This window comes from Cuculus canorus, chromosome 20, assembly GCF_017976375.1.
Source record: "Cuculus canorus isolate bCucCan1 chromosome 20, bCucCan1.pri, whole genome shotgun sequence".
In the NCBI taxonomy this organism is placed as follows: Eukaryota; Metazoa; Chordata; class Aves; order Cuculiformes; family Cuculidae; genus Cuculus; species Cuculus canorus.
Window position 1 is genome coordinate 1,607,980 of NC_071420.1, and position 12,969 is coordinate 1,620,948.

Sequence of the window (12,969 nt, forward strand, 5' to 3'; positions counted from 1 at the left end):
TTAAACAGCATAAACTCTGAAAGAGTTGCTTCTAGCCCAGGACTCTCAGCATGTATTTTACATTGCATCTTGCCCGATGTAGAAACAAGCTTCTTTTCTTCTTTCAAGCTCCCACACAGTAGCAGCATAACACCACTTGGATTTCTAGCAACACCAGAGAACATTAGACTGCAGCTCAAATAGTATTTTTAAACCTCCTTGAAACACTTTATTAAAAAAGTGTTTCAATTTTCTGCAATCTACTTGTAATGTAAAAAAACCTAAACTGCAAGATGAAATCATTGGACAGTCACTTCTTAAAAAACACTATTAAAATGCAGGTTTGTATAAAACAGGCATTGACTTGCGTATTTTCTAATAACCCATTAAGAGAAGTTTCAAATCAAGCTTTAAAACGTGTTATTAACCATCTACCCAGCCATTTGAAAGATACATGCCTGGGATAAGAGTATTGTATTGCCATTAACCTGTGGGATGGTTCGAGACATCTCTTAGTCACACAAAACTCTAAATGCATCTAATTAAAGCCACAAGATCAGCTGTCCATATTAATCACTCACCAGTTTAATTAAGGTAAACCAGCCTGTCAGAAAGCCAGTCTTCTCTCTATTCTTCACCATTATTGACTTTTAATATTTTGCTGGATTAGTAATTACTTGTTTATGGCATTATCAAATACCTGGGAGAGAAAACCCCGGCACGTGCCCAAGAACTGCTACGAGCCAACTCCTGTTTGGGGCACATGGAAAAATCTACCCCATCAGATAAAGTTTTCTCAGAAGCCGCACAATACGATTTAGACTGAAGTACATCCCAGAAGAGAAACAAATGGAACTACAAGTATTTAACAAGAGATTCAGACCTGGAAGTTCACATTGTGGTTACACAGATCAACGCGGGCATTTTGAATGCTAAACCAGGCAAAAGGAAGTCAGAGAGATCTTTTGCTCACTTGTAAAAACCCGTTCACACAGAGTGTGCAAGAGTGGCCACACAAATACAGTGCCACTCCACAAGGGGGAACAAAAAAAAACAAATTACAAATCCTACAGTTAAACGTTTCCTACAGGATCAACTCCTTTCCTAGGTAATTAAGGTATAGATAAGGAAGGGAATAAGCCTCTTTCTTGCTATGAAAGCATGCTCACCTTGGAAGTAAATCCCAGACAGTAACACTTCATTTCATCACAGCACAGTGGAGGGGTGACAGTCCTCTCCAACCTACGAGTCCTGCCTGGCAAACTGCTACCATCTCTCTTTTAAGACTTCAGCGTTCCGTTGAATGCTTCCCATGCACTTTGGCCCTGCTTAACTTCTGGAAGTTGTGGTGATCACAGACAAAACTGTTTATTTTGAATTGTTATAACATGCCATGGCATGCAACACAACCAAAATCAGAGGCAGAAGGGAGAAGGATAGCAAAGGGAAAAAAAGGAATTATGTACATTCCTAATTCTCCTTAGGCATATACGCTGCCATCAATGATGAACATTTGTTCTGGGAAGAGCTGCTACCAGTGAACGCTTAGCATATGAACACTAACCTAATTCCTGTTGGAAATAAACCTATTTCCACTCCCGTCTTTACCAGAGCAGTATTTCAACCTAATAATAAAATATCCAGTGTAGCATGTCAGACCAGCAGCTCTCTAGTAGCAGGCTGGAATTTTAAGTCTTAATGCTGCAGTATCAGCTGTAATGAATTCTACATAAATATGACTTGTAAAAGTAAAAATCTTTTTTCTTCCCGTAAAACCATCTATGAAGGAAAGTTTAAAAAAAAGGCAATTGGGTCCGGCTTCTCAGTGCTGTCAGTAATGAGCATCTTTCTGCAACAGTTTAACTATTCACACCCAGTGCAATCCAAATAACAATATTTCACTCATATTATTCAGCTCAGCTGTACATTACCATTCAATATGGGCCACCTCAATTAAACTTATAACTGCTTATAAAACAAGTGCAGAATATTAGAAAAGGCAAAGTGGGATGAACTGTAGAACAGAGTTAAATCCCAAAACATCGCACAACTCCACCAGCCTCAAATGGTAAATTCCACTGAATACCAAGAGCTGGACAAGAACATTGTTTTTCCACAGGAAAAACAGATTCATTAAAGAGTTTTGTATTATAATCTACAACAAATGAGTAAAGGTACTTATTCTGCTATCATTAACTTATGCACATTCTTCAGATTTTGTTCATTTTTACTTGCTTCGCTTCACACTGAAATGTACACGAAGTTGCTTTCCAATATCCTCCTTTACCTAAATGTTTACCTTTAATAAAACATAGGAAGTAACCAAAATAAACCAATCATTATAAATTGTTATTTAGAAAAATGAAAGTGATACTAAAAAAGTCTGGTTCTAAATTTAAATATAAAGAATAAAGCCCCCACTGGAATGCACACAGACACGCTCTTTCCAATCAGTATTATGCTCAGAAGTCAAGGTTCCTGAGCAACCTCAGCTCCAACAACCAGAGACACTGCTGCTGATAACTCCGGAAGAACCAGCTCCCTTTCTACATTTCATTTATATATGCACATCCCCACACGCACACAAAAGCGCTGCACGGTTATGACCCATCTGAAAGGAAACACATTCACTGCATTGTCAGCGCTCTATTGTAAAGCACTCTACCCTTTCTGAATGCAATATTCAGCTTCAGCTTACCACCCTGACAAATAAAGGAAAGCACTTTATGAAACCAATTTAATTGGGAGGTGACAGAAAACATACAGCCATTTTCTCCAGCCTTATCACTGAATTGGCTTCAGCTCCAATCTCTGCCAAATCCCACTCAACAGAAGACATTAACCAGGTCAGCGGCACAGGTGTTGCGCTGTGTCTGGCAAGGGGCTGGCATCCCCACAATTACTTGCACACAATGAAGCAGTAATCTTTACAGATCATCTCTCCCAAGAAGCATATTGGGGACAGGGGGAGAGGAGAAGAGTGGAAGGGAGGGAGGAGGGAGGGAGAGAAGGAGGGAGAAAAGGATGAAAAAAAAAAAACAAGCAAGAAAGGAAAATGGATGTGTAGCTGCCTCGCGGCTCAGCAGATGTCTGTGCGTGATGTACGAGGCTAGGATAAGCTGTCGTAGCCTGCTGCCAAGGAGTGGTAAGTGATTAAAGCCTCCACCAGGCTAAGCACCATATTTAGAGTCTATGGGGTTTCGAAAGTTGCACCCATTCCTTGCTGTGCTGCCAGATGTTGTTGACTGGTCCTGCTCCTATTCACTGCACGCAGGAAGCAGCAGTTGGTACAGCAAGGAATGCAATCTGGAACGTTTCCGGAGGTACCGTATATTAAACCGGTGTCACCCATCCTTCACCTCTACCGAATGCTGAAACAACTCCAATTTGCTGCCACTTCCCTCTTGGGAAACGGCCAAGATACAGTTGTGCCTGGCAGACCCATTTGTTTTACTCAGGTGATTCTCTTCCCTCAATGACCTCTATTAGTTTAAGTTTTAATTTAGATTAACCCCAGCACCCCAATTAACCAGTGAGGGGAAAAGCTAAGCTGTGACTAGTCATATTTCTGAAATCACGATTTATCGAAGTTAAAGTTATTAGAAGGAAAGACGGGCCATTCATCTATTGCTATTTTCCTTTTAAAAATCTAACATTTCACGGCCAATGAGCACTTTCTCTGCACAGGCCCACAGGCTGTCAATCACAGCTAGGGCTCCTTGACCACTTCATTACGTTGTTTTGCTAACTTAAATTGTTCACTGTTCTTAGGGTCCACTCGGTACCCAAAGATGGGCCACCTGAACCCCAAATTCCACCTCATTATTATCTCATTGCCTTACAGATTTGGCCATTTCCATTTCAGAGCCTATGCAGATGAACCCAGCATCTTCACCCACCCAAGAGATGCTGCTCAACGCACAGCAATAATGCCAGAGATGCTCTTACGATAGACACACAGCCTGGAGAGGAGCTAGCCTGGAATTCACTGCTGGCTCTAAGGCAGGCTGCCAACTACTCAAAGTGTTTGTATAATGGTCCTAATTCTGCACTAGGTGAGGTCTACTGCAAACGCCTCCTTGGACTTGTACAGCAGCAGGGTTGGAAGTGTGTTCAACACCTTCCTGGGGGGGAGGGGAATGTTCTCTGTATTTCCTATCTGAAAAACACTGATAAAATTTACCAATTTAATTCATCTTTCTAATCATCTTCAGTCCTGGCACTACACACAAAAGCCAAAATTTTGAAAGTATTCAAATGCTTCTGGTTAAATCAGTTATGAGAGCACAGTCACGGGGCAATGGCTCTCTTCCAGTGCTCTTAACATTTTACTAGCCTCTCTGGTATCTATTCAGATTAGAAATTTCTGTCTCTCTAATGGTATGATACTTGTTTAGTCCTGAAGTTAAAGCTCTCTGTGGATCATCAGAGCAAAACTAGTTTTTCATGCATTGGGGAAGGACTTACAGTGAATCATACTCCACAATATATGGCGATTTCAGTATTTCATAAAGACGGTACTATCATTTATTAAAGAAAATACAAGCACAAGGTTTCCCTAAGCTGCAGTTTAAATGCACTGAGTGCCAATCTCTTGTTTCTAAGAATTTTGCAAATAAAAAGAATAACTGGCCTAAATCCAAGCTGGCACAACTCCAAGAAAAGTGCTGGAGAAAACCTGGAGCTTTTTCATTCTGGGGGTTGATGACATGATTTAGGTTGAGAAGAGAGTGCTTTTGAGGATCTCCTAGAACTGTTTTTCATAACAGGACTCTACCCACAGAGAACCTTGAGAGAATCCAGTAATTTTATTCTCGTGTAGCAATGCTCACCAGAGAGAGCGACAGGCACGGACCTTATCCTGCAGCCCTGGCACAGCAGTGCCACTAACAGCAGTAAGTTAACATCCACAACGTGAGTCCGGGCATACCTAACCCTTTATCAAAAGCTGAGAGTGAAGTCCTCTGAGGTATTTACAGAGATTTTGCATATTAAAACAGATAAATATTTTTCACTGGTCAAAGAAATTCAGAGCATAGAACCCACCACATTAGCTCTGTGAGTATTAAAAATCAATCAGAGCCATAATTCCAACACAGATTTACCATCACCTACCTGGTGATAGAAGTCATCATCATCAAAAATCTCCTCATCGATGTCCTTCAGGTGCCTGTTGGAATCTGACTCAGGGAGGACTTCCTAGAAGCACAAAGGAAATACTGAAAGCTCGTATATGCATACTTCTGTCCTAACTGAAGATACCATGTGCAGCAGCTTGTAAACACACTTCTAGATACAAAGGAATGGAGAAAAGCTCCCAACATAACAAGCTTTTAAGGACTAGGACTAGAAATGCTGCCAATGCCAAAATAGATTTACGATACCTTTACTGGGAAATAAATAGGATTATGCGAAGTCTTTCTGGCAAAATACAACTGATATTTTTAATGTAGTGGCAAAAATATGTCTTGCAAATGCAGTAACTCTTTGGGATCTCTCAGAATTGAGTATTTATTCATACTTAAATACTAAATTCATACAGACTTCCTACTAACATATTCTGTAGGTTTTATGCAACATGATTTTAGAAGTGACTTTTTGCACTAAAGATTCTAAACTCCAGGGTAAAACCAAAGTTACGTAGCTGCTACCTCTAAAAGCAGATTTAGTAAGCACTGTTCCCGCAGGACAGGAAGGACACAATCACAGACCAAACCTTGTTTTCCTGTCAAGAACTGGCACAGGAGATAACGTAAACACTGTAAAACTGGAATTGAAATGTCTACATCTTTTTCTTAGCCATTACATTACAGGAATCAACACTCAGCTATCTCCTTCATAAATCTCTCACAAACAAGAATATTACCTGCTAAAGGCTCAAGCTAATTGCTTTGCAGAGGTTTTCACTGCTTCTACAGGATGAGTTATACAAACAGAATACCCTTACCGAATTTTCAGGCAAAGATTCAGGGACTGGATGAGATTCCTGTTCCTCCTTTCCCAGCACTGTATACACTGATCGCTTGGTCTGTGTCCGCCGTAGTAATCTCTCTTTGTCCATCATAATATGATCAATCTGAGTCAAGATTGAACGCTCAAAGGCACCGAAACCCTGCAACAACATTAACTAGTGTCAGATAATGCAGAAAGCTTTTCCTCAAGGCAGCAATGTTCCTCTATCTTTCCATGTCAGTGGATAAGCAGACAGCATTCCAGGAGGAGGGGGTTTATGTTTGTTGCAAGGATTTTTGCTAGGATTTTTTATTGGTTTCTCCTTCCCTTCCCAACCTGAGGCAACCTGACGCCTGGCTTAATAAAACGCCTTTGCCATTCTGGTTCAGATGAACTTCTCAATGATTAATACTAACTCATAGATGTTAGAAGACCCTGGATCTTCTGGTGAAATTATTATCCATTGTATTAAAGTGTACACAGTCATAGAGGCCCCCAGTTCTGTTATAAACCACAAATGGCTTCTTGATCAGCAATGGCGGCATTTTCACAGAGCTTTCTTGCTGCTGGAGACTTACGATGATAAGATGTCTGGATGGGAGAACACCAATACTATCCAAGAGTTTTTCCCAAAACATGGGAAACCATTTGGCCGTGAAAATTTTCTTCCTGCCCATCGGTTCAAAACAAAAGAGAGCAGTTTATGCTTTTGAAGTCTAAGGGCCCAGATTCTTTCCAAACTCCTTTAAGGCTGGGGAAAAGCGTGTACTTTTTAATGTAAGTCTTACTGCCGTAACCCTCAGTTTCACTCGGAATACCCACGCTGCAGAACTTTCAAATCAACTTGTTCCACAGATCTCTGCTAAACAACAAGTATGTCAGCGAATATAAACAAAGACTTGCCTTTCCCATTTTGCCAGATGCCAGCTTTGTCTTCTCATGCCACTTCTGCAAGACATTGTTCCGATACGTCCTGAAGCTGGCATACCGCTTGGCTATGAATTCTGGGTAGTCCTCCATGTTTAGTTTTCGTTTGGGGAGCCTCCTCTTCTTCTCTGGAGCCTTATCCACCTGCTCTTCATCGGTACTGCTAGGGATTTCATCATCACTGGAATAAAAATACACACACTAAACACCCTGCATGTCTCCGAAGTAACGCGTGCGAATTCTTAACGGCCTCTCCACCACCACCCATGCTTTTTCCACACCATGGTGATGTTGATGCCAAGAGATCCATGGTTTAGCCTCTCCTCCATTATCACAAAAGACTATGAAACAGATTTCTCACACTGGCAGAAGGAATTCAAATGGCCATTTCTCCAGAGCGTCTGTCACCCAGATACAGCAGCAAATGAGAGAACAGCAAAGAGTGCATATGGCCAGGAAGGCTGTGTGCCATACTGTTTGTTGGAGAGCTGGAGACCAAAGGATTCAGAAAGGTCTTGCCTTGTTTTGTATTTACCTCTCAGTTTTTGATTGCTTTCCATCTACCAGATGCCTCGTGCCTGGGTATTCATAAAGCAGCTCATCCTGAAGGTCCACTAATACTTTCAGCAATGCCTCCACGGCTCTACAACCTGCAGAACAAGAGACATAAGTGACAGTTCCCCACTGATCCTTGCTTCTAGTGAAGATTTAGTTTTGCAGCGCTTAGTTTCTCATCTTGAATCTGAATTTCTGTCATACTCCATGTCCCATGAACTGGTTTTCCCTAATCAGCTAGAGATGTGGTTTTATCTTCCAACTGATTTATAGCTGTTAATGTCAAACACCACCACGCTGTGAAAGAATACTTCTTTCCTAAAAAGGGAGGAACGGAAAGAGGGCTGCCTTCTAAACATCTGCCTGGCTGCACATTTGGAGTACACTGAGCTATTTCATTGACAAACATTTGGACTGCAGAGCCTGCAGAATTATCTATTGAAGAAGCAAGTACTCTGTGCAGAAGTGTCTGATGACAAGTGCACATGACAACACACTTTTCTGCTGACTGAGTCATTTCTCTCCTGTGTTAAGTTCTGCAGAAGAGACCAGCTTCAGTTGAATAACATGAAGCAACATAAGGGAAAATGTATATATGCACATCTCATCTAAGCATGACCTCTGACTTTTCTTTCTTGTACATAATGTGCATGTTATAGCGAGCAGAGGGAGGAAAGGCAAGAATTAAAAACAAACCCCTGCAGAGCTGTGACTACCGCTGGTTTCTGTGCTGCTGTGCTCACCACAAAGGAGGTATGAGAAATTAGATTGTAAGTAAAATTAAATGTAGCAAGATTTGATCTATGGGGGAAAGTTCAACAATGACCTGGCAAGTTTAATGAGAAGATTCTGATCAGAAAAGCAGAACTGCAGGCCCAGAGAACCTTAGAAAGAGAGAAAGTAAAGAAAAGATTCAGGTGGCAAGGTGTACAAAATGATCAATACATGGTGTGACAGTTAGTTTTACAGCGATGAGCAGTTGCCTTCCAGGGTATTTGCAGACACAAAGCCTGAATGTAGATCTGATGCTGTGTATCCAAAGGCTTTCATAGCTGACATTTTCCAGTATCTACACAGATGTAGAGAAAACGATCTCTGTACCAATGATTTTATGTTCTCCAAGGACACACAGTTGCAGCTGACTGTGGGAAGGGTTAACTGCACACTGTCGCCGCATCCGTTCTTTAAAAATAGTTCTTTCATGCAACCAACAAGCCTCCCTGCAGAATGCGCTGATATAAAACAACTGTTTGCCTAGGCCTACACAAACTCTCCCTTCGTACATCGCTACTCATCAATCACAGGGTCAGCTCTCACAGGTAAAACACTCAGCACGCCTCTATCAAAAAACCTAAACTGAACTTTACCCAGATTAACTTATATTTACCCAACACTGGTGCATTGCCTTCTGTTTTTACAAAGGGGCACCACAGAAAGCGGGAAAAGTGCACTGCTTGGAGGAACGCAGCACAAAACTTCAGGATCTGTTTTCTTGCTGGATACATTCACACCGGCTTGGCTTCCCACCCCACAGGACCGGAGCAGGCAGCCTCACAGGGCAATTCTAACTCTGTCTGACAGAGCACGTAGATTTAGCTGAAAGGCAGGAGGAGCAATGTGGTGGGGGCACATTCCCCACAGCACCCCCTGGTACCTCCTCTGCCAGCTCCTCCACTGATGTGAAGTCAGTGGAGCTCCTTTGCTTAACTCCCAAACCGGTTTCTTTCTTCAAGTCACCATAACAGAATGGAGGGAACTTTTCACCACTTGCTTTTTTGTTCTTTTTTAATGGAGGACACAGAGATCACGGGTAGAGTGAACCGCAAATCTTCATCAGGCAGACAGAGACAGTGCCAGCAGAAATCAGCCCAGACGTTCAGAGGTCTCAATCTCCCGCGTGTTACCACTGTGATATTGCTCAGTTGTCACCATCTTCAGATAAATTACGGGCTGACCTCAGTTACAGGAATGTCAAGAGGAAGATGCTTTAAGATTTTTGTTGCAGATCAGCTGTTGGGCGCATCCTCCCCCAGCCTGCCGTTCATTACAGATACATTCTGACAGCTCTTCTATAAACCTATTAACGGATTAGGTTAGCTGTTCTTGTAAAACAGTCGTGTGTTAGCATCAAAACAATTCCAAAAGACAAACAGACAAAAGCCCTTAAAAATGCATTTGTTGTATGTGTCTGCAGCTAAAGCATCACTTGCAAAGCAAAGTGCCCCCACCCAAGCCTGAGTGCACAGCTTACAGCAGCAAAATCTTTCCCACTGCCTGCAACACAGCTAAACGTCCCCAGAGCTTCCGAAACTGTTTATTTTCTACCCGCTGCCTATCCTCCAGCAGCAGTGCTAATGCACCCCAGGCGGCTTTGATCCTGTCAATTACAATTGGAGTAGCACTCCAGTTCTTCTGGGGTATATCAGGGCCACGGCAAGCAGGCAAGGAATAAAGACAGGCTCAAGCTCCCCCCGGCTATGCGATATGGACCCCAACAGAAGTGGGGATGGGGAGCAATTTTATTTGGAGTGAAGGGGATGGAGAGGGAAGGAAGACAATGATCGTGCGTCTAACCAGCTGGGAGGGCTAATTATTCTGGGCAGTGGCTTCATCATGAGCCTCTTACAGCTGGGTAATTTCCATGCTTTCAGTTCTTGTGTATTTAATAGCATTATTGGATGGCATTCTCATTGTTACTGCTGGGTGCTTAAGTGTGCTGTAAACTCAACTTCAGAAGCCAAGTGTCACCCTCCCCTGCCCTCTTCCCATCCAGCCCTGTCCTATCTATTTCACATTTAATTCCAGAAGGGACTGTTTTCTTCACAGCCTCCTCTCCCTCCTCATCTTCTCTTCCCTCTAATGCCCTCATCTGCCCTTACACTGTTTACTTTGGGGAAAAGACTGAATCAATTTGTGAATGAAGGCAGCAAGAAACAAAACTGTTCCATAGATGCAAACTGTATCATTTTGAAAGAAAGCTGGGTGATAACCTGCCTGCTCTCCTACCCTCCAGCAAATTTTTTAAAGTTGCTCCTTGTCTGAAAGAAACAAAACAATTAAACCGAAAACAGTCACAAGCACAGAGCTTTCATGCACCCCAGTACATTAAGGCAACCAGTTAGTAGCTGTCACATGCGATAACCAACAGGTCCGTACCTCCTGCTCCCTTCCATGCTCTGCTCACAGAACAAAGCCAGCAACACCTCTAAGAACACAGGCAGTGTCAGCCCTGACCATGTAGTAGCAGCGGCCTCCCACTGCCACAAGCTGCATGGGGTCCTAGGCAGTCCCTCCTTCCATCAAACCTTTTCTAAAGCTGCCTTTTCGGAAAGAAAAAAGATGCTGAGTGGGATCCACCTGCAGCTGCTCCAAGAACACTGCAAATGTGGTTTGAATATAACTTCCAGCTTAAATGGGAACTGGAACATTTGTGGTGTGTCACTAACTTGTAAGAGTCACTTTTAAGAGTCCACAGGAGTCCCTTCATTTTGTGTAAAGTAGTGAAAAAATTATTCCAGATCCAGCAGACAGTGTATCAATCCACCAAGAAAGAAGAGATCCAGTATCAGTAAACTGAAGTGCGCCTTCCTGTTAATATTGTCTCACATGTTCTCACTTCATACACCCCTTCACCCCATCACAAAATAGCCCTGAGGTATTTAGCACCACACAGGGGTGGCACGGCCGTGTATCAGAGTGTCAGGAGACCCACCAGAGATGAAATATGTCCTACTGCTCTCAAACTACAAATACCAATTTTGTCAATGCCAGTGGTTAGGGACAAACTGGCTGTGCTGCTGGCACCTCCTCGGCACAGGGTGGCCCCTGGCTGCAGGGGACCAATCCCACCCAGTGTTGTTCCCAACAGGCCTCCCCACACACAGAAGTCAGCTCTATCTCCACTGCCACTGGAACCCAAGTAGTACCGTGATGTAGAGTTGAAGGCATGATAGCTTCTGCACTCACCCTTCGCTGTAAGTTCAGCATTTCTAGAGCAAGGCAGCTTCCTTCGCAGAAAAATACCTGTGCTCTTTTCCATGACCTCTAAAAATGGGGTCTTGTTTCATCTTCCTCAACAGATGTGGAGGGCAGCAGCTGGTGCAGAGCAGCAGGGAACAACCCCATGCAGAGACACTTTAAGTGGATGGAAAAAGGCTCGTGCCTCAAGGCCAGGCTTCCAGAGCCTCAAGGCCAGGCTTTCACAGAGAGCCAGTCAGCGGGATTCCCAAAACTGCTCCACCAGGCAAGCTCCTCCCCACTGGACCCTGGTGCATCCATCCAGGGGATTCTGACGGTCAGGGACAGAATCCTAAAAACTGGGGCAAGCCCCCCAGGATTTTCACTCCATCGCCATATGCTCCTGTGTCTTACATGTGTTGATGGGGCACTGCTGCCCTACAGAACAGTGCCAGCCTGCTCTGTATGCACTCCGTATGCAAACACAAACAGGAGCATCATTACCACGATGTACCAGCACAAAACACCACATGCACAGGACACGGCTGAAATCCAGAGCTCACGCCAAAGCTGGAAATTAACTACTTTTCCCCTCAATTAAATTTGAGGATCTGGCATCACAGGAATATCATTGGCGTGCAAGCTTTTAATTTTCCATGTCCCTCCACAGCCTGTATGAAGCGCTCACACAGAAAAGCTGGAACAGCGCTGGCATTTGAACAACGGAACGCAGAGCAAAAACTGAGCTGCCAAATATTGAGAGAGTTCCCTTTGTCCCCATGGAGTCACCGTGTCACCACTGCATGGAACAGACACACCGGTCACATTATGCAAATAGAAGGGAGGAGAGGATTCAAACCTCTTTTATTTTAATAGCCGTACATAATGAAAAGTATCGTTATCAGGTACGTGCGTTTATCCCAACATTCAGATGAAGAGGGGAAATTTTCACTCCTTTCAAAGGACTGTGGGACAGGAGTTAAACTACAGGTCAAAATGGCACTCAATGCGCTGGCCTGAGAACAATACTTCTCATTCAAATCCACAAGCCAGCCACTTGCACTAGTCATCCCCAGCAATTAATCCCCCAAGAAACACGTTTGATTAAATCTTTTCAAGCAAATCCTTTGCTTTGCTTTTGTTAGTTCACTTCTTGTCAACATCTATTAAAATATGCCTTTAATTCTCCCACAATCTTAAAAAACACCGATTCCACTGTCTTCAACTTTAATCAACTGTATGGCCGGCATTTTTCATTTCATAATAATGTGCTGTTTGGAATTCAAGAGGCAGGCTCAACATCAATCATTCGGCAAGAATTTTTCCACTGCAATAAATATGCAAATGAGGAAAGCCAGTCAGTCGTATTTCAGGCCCGACTTGCTAGTGTTTTAAAAAAGACACAAATTTATTAATTGCCGTTGGCCAGCGGAATCCTATTACTTTGGGCATTGATTACAAAGCTGTGTGAGTGATTATTGTGCAACTCGCAGGCTATCCAGGCATGAGGAAAAATTATTAAAGCAAGGCAGAGATTATCAACTCAGAATAACAATAAGCCTTAACATTTTAGGCCTCTAACTTCTTCAACAAAGAATT

General features: G+C 43.0%; 1 protein-coding gene across 2 annotated transcripts in view; it reads right to left on the bottom strand.

The window, feature by feature from the left end:
* The window catches only part of AATF (apoptosis antagonizing transcription factor), a 59,252-nt gene that overhangs the window by 31,603 nt on the left and 14,680 nt on the right, over positions 1–12,969 (bottom strand). For both annotated transcript variants that reach the window (XR_008453124.1, XM_054085071.1), the window contains exons 5-8: positions 7,394–7,508; positions 6,835–7,039; positions 5,927–6,091; positions 5,095–5,178 (exon numbers count right to left, since the gene is read on the bottom strand). Coding sequence is in view for 1 of the 2 variants with exons in the window: in XM_054085071.1 (XP_053941046.1) it covers positions 5,095–5,178; positions 5,927–6,091; positions 6,835–7,039; positions 7,394–7,508 (569 nt within the window). In the remaining variant the exon portion in view is untranslated. The remainder of the gene's footprint in view (positions 1–5,094; positions 5,179–5,926; positions 6,092–6,834; positions 7,040–7,393; positions 7,509–12,969) is intronic.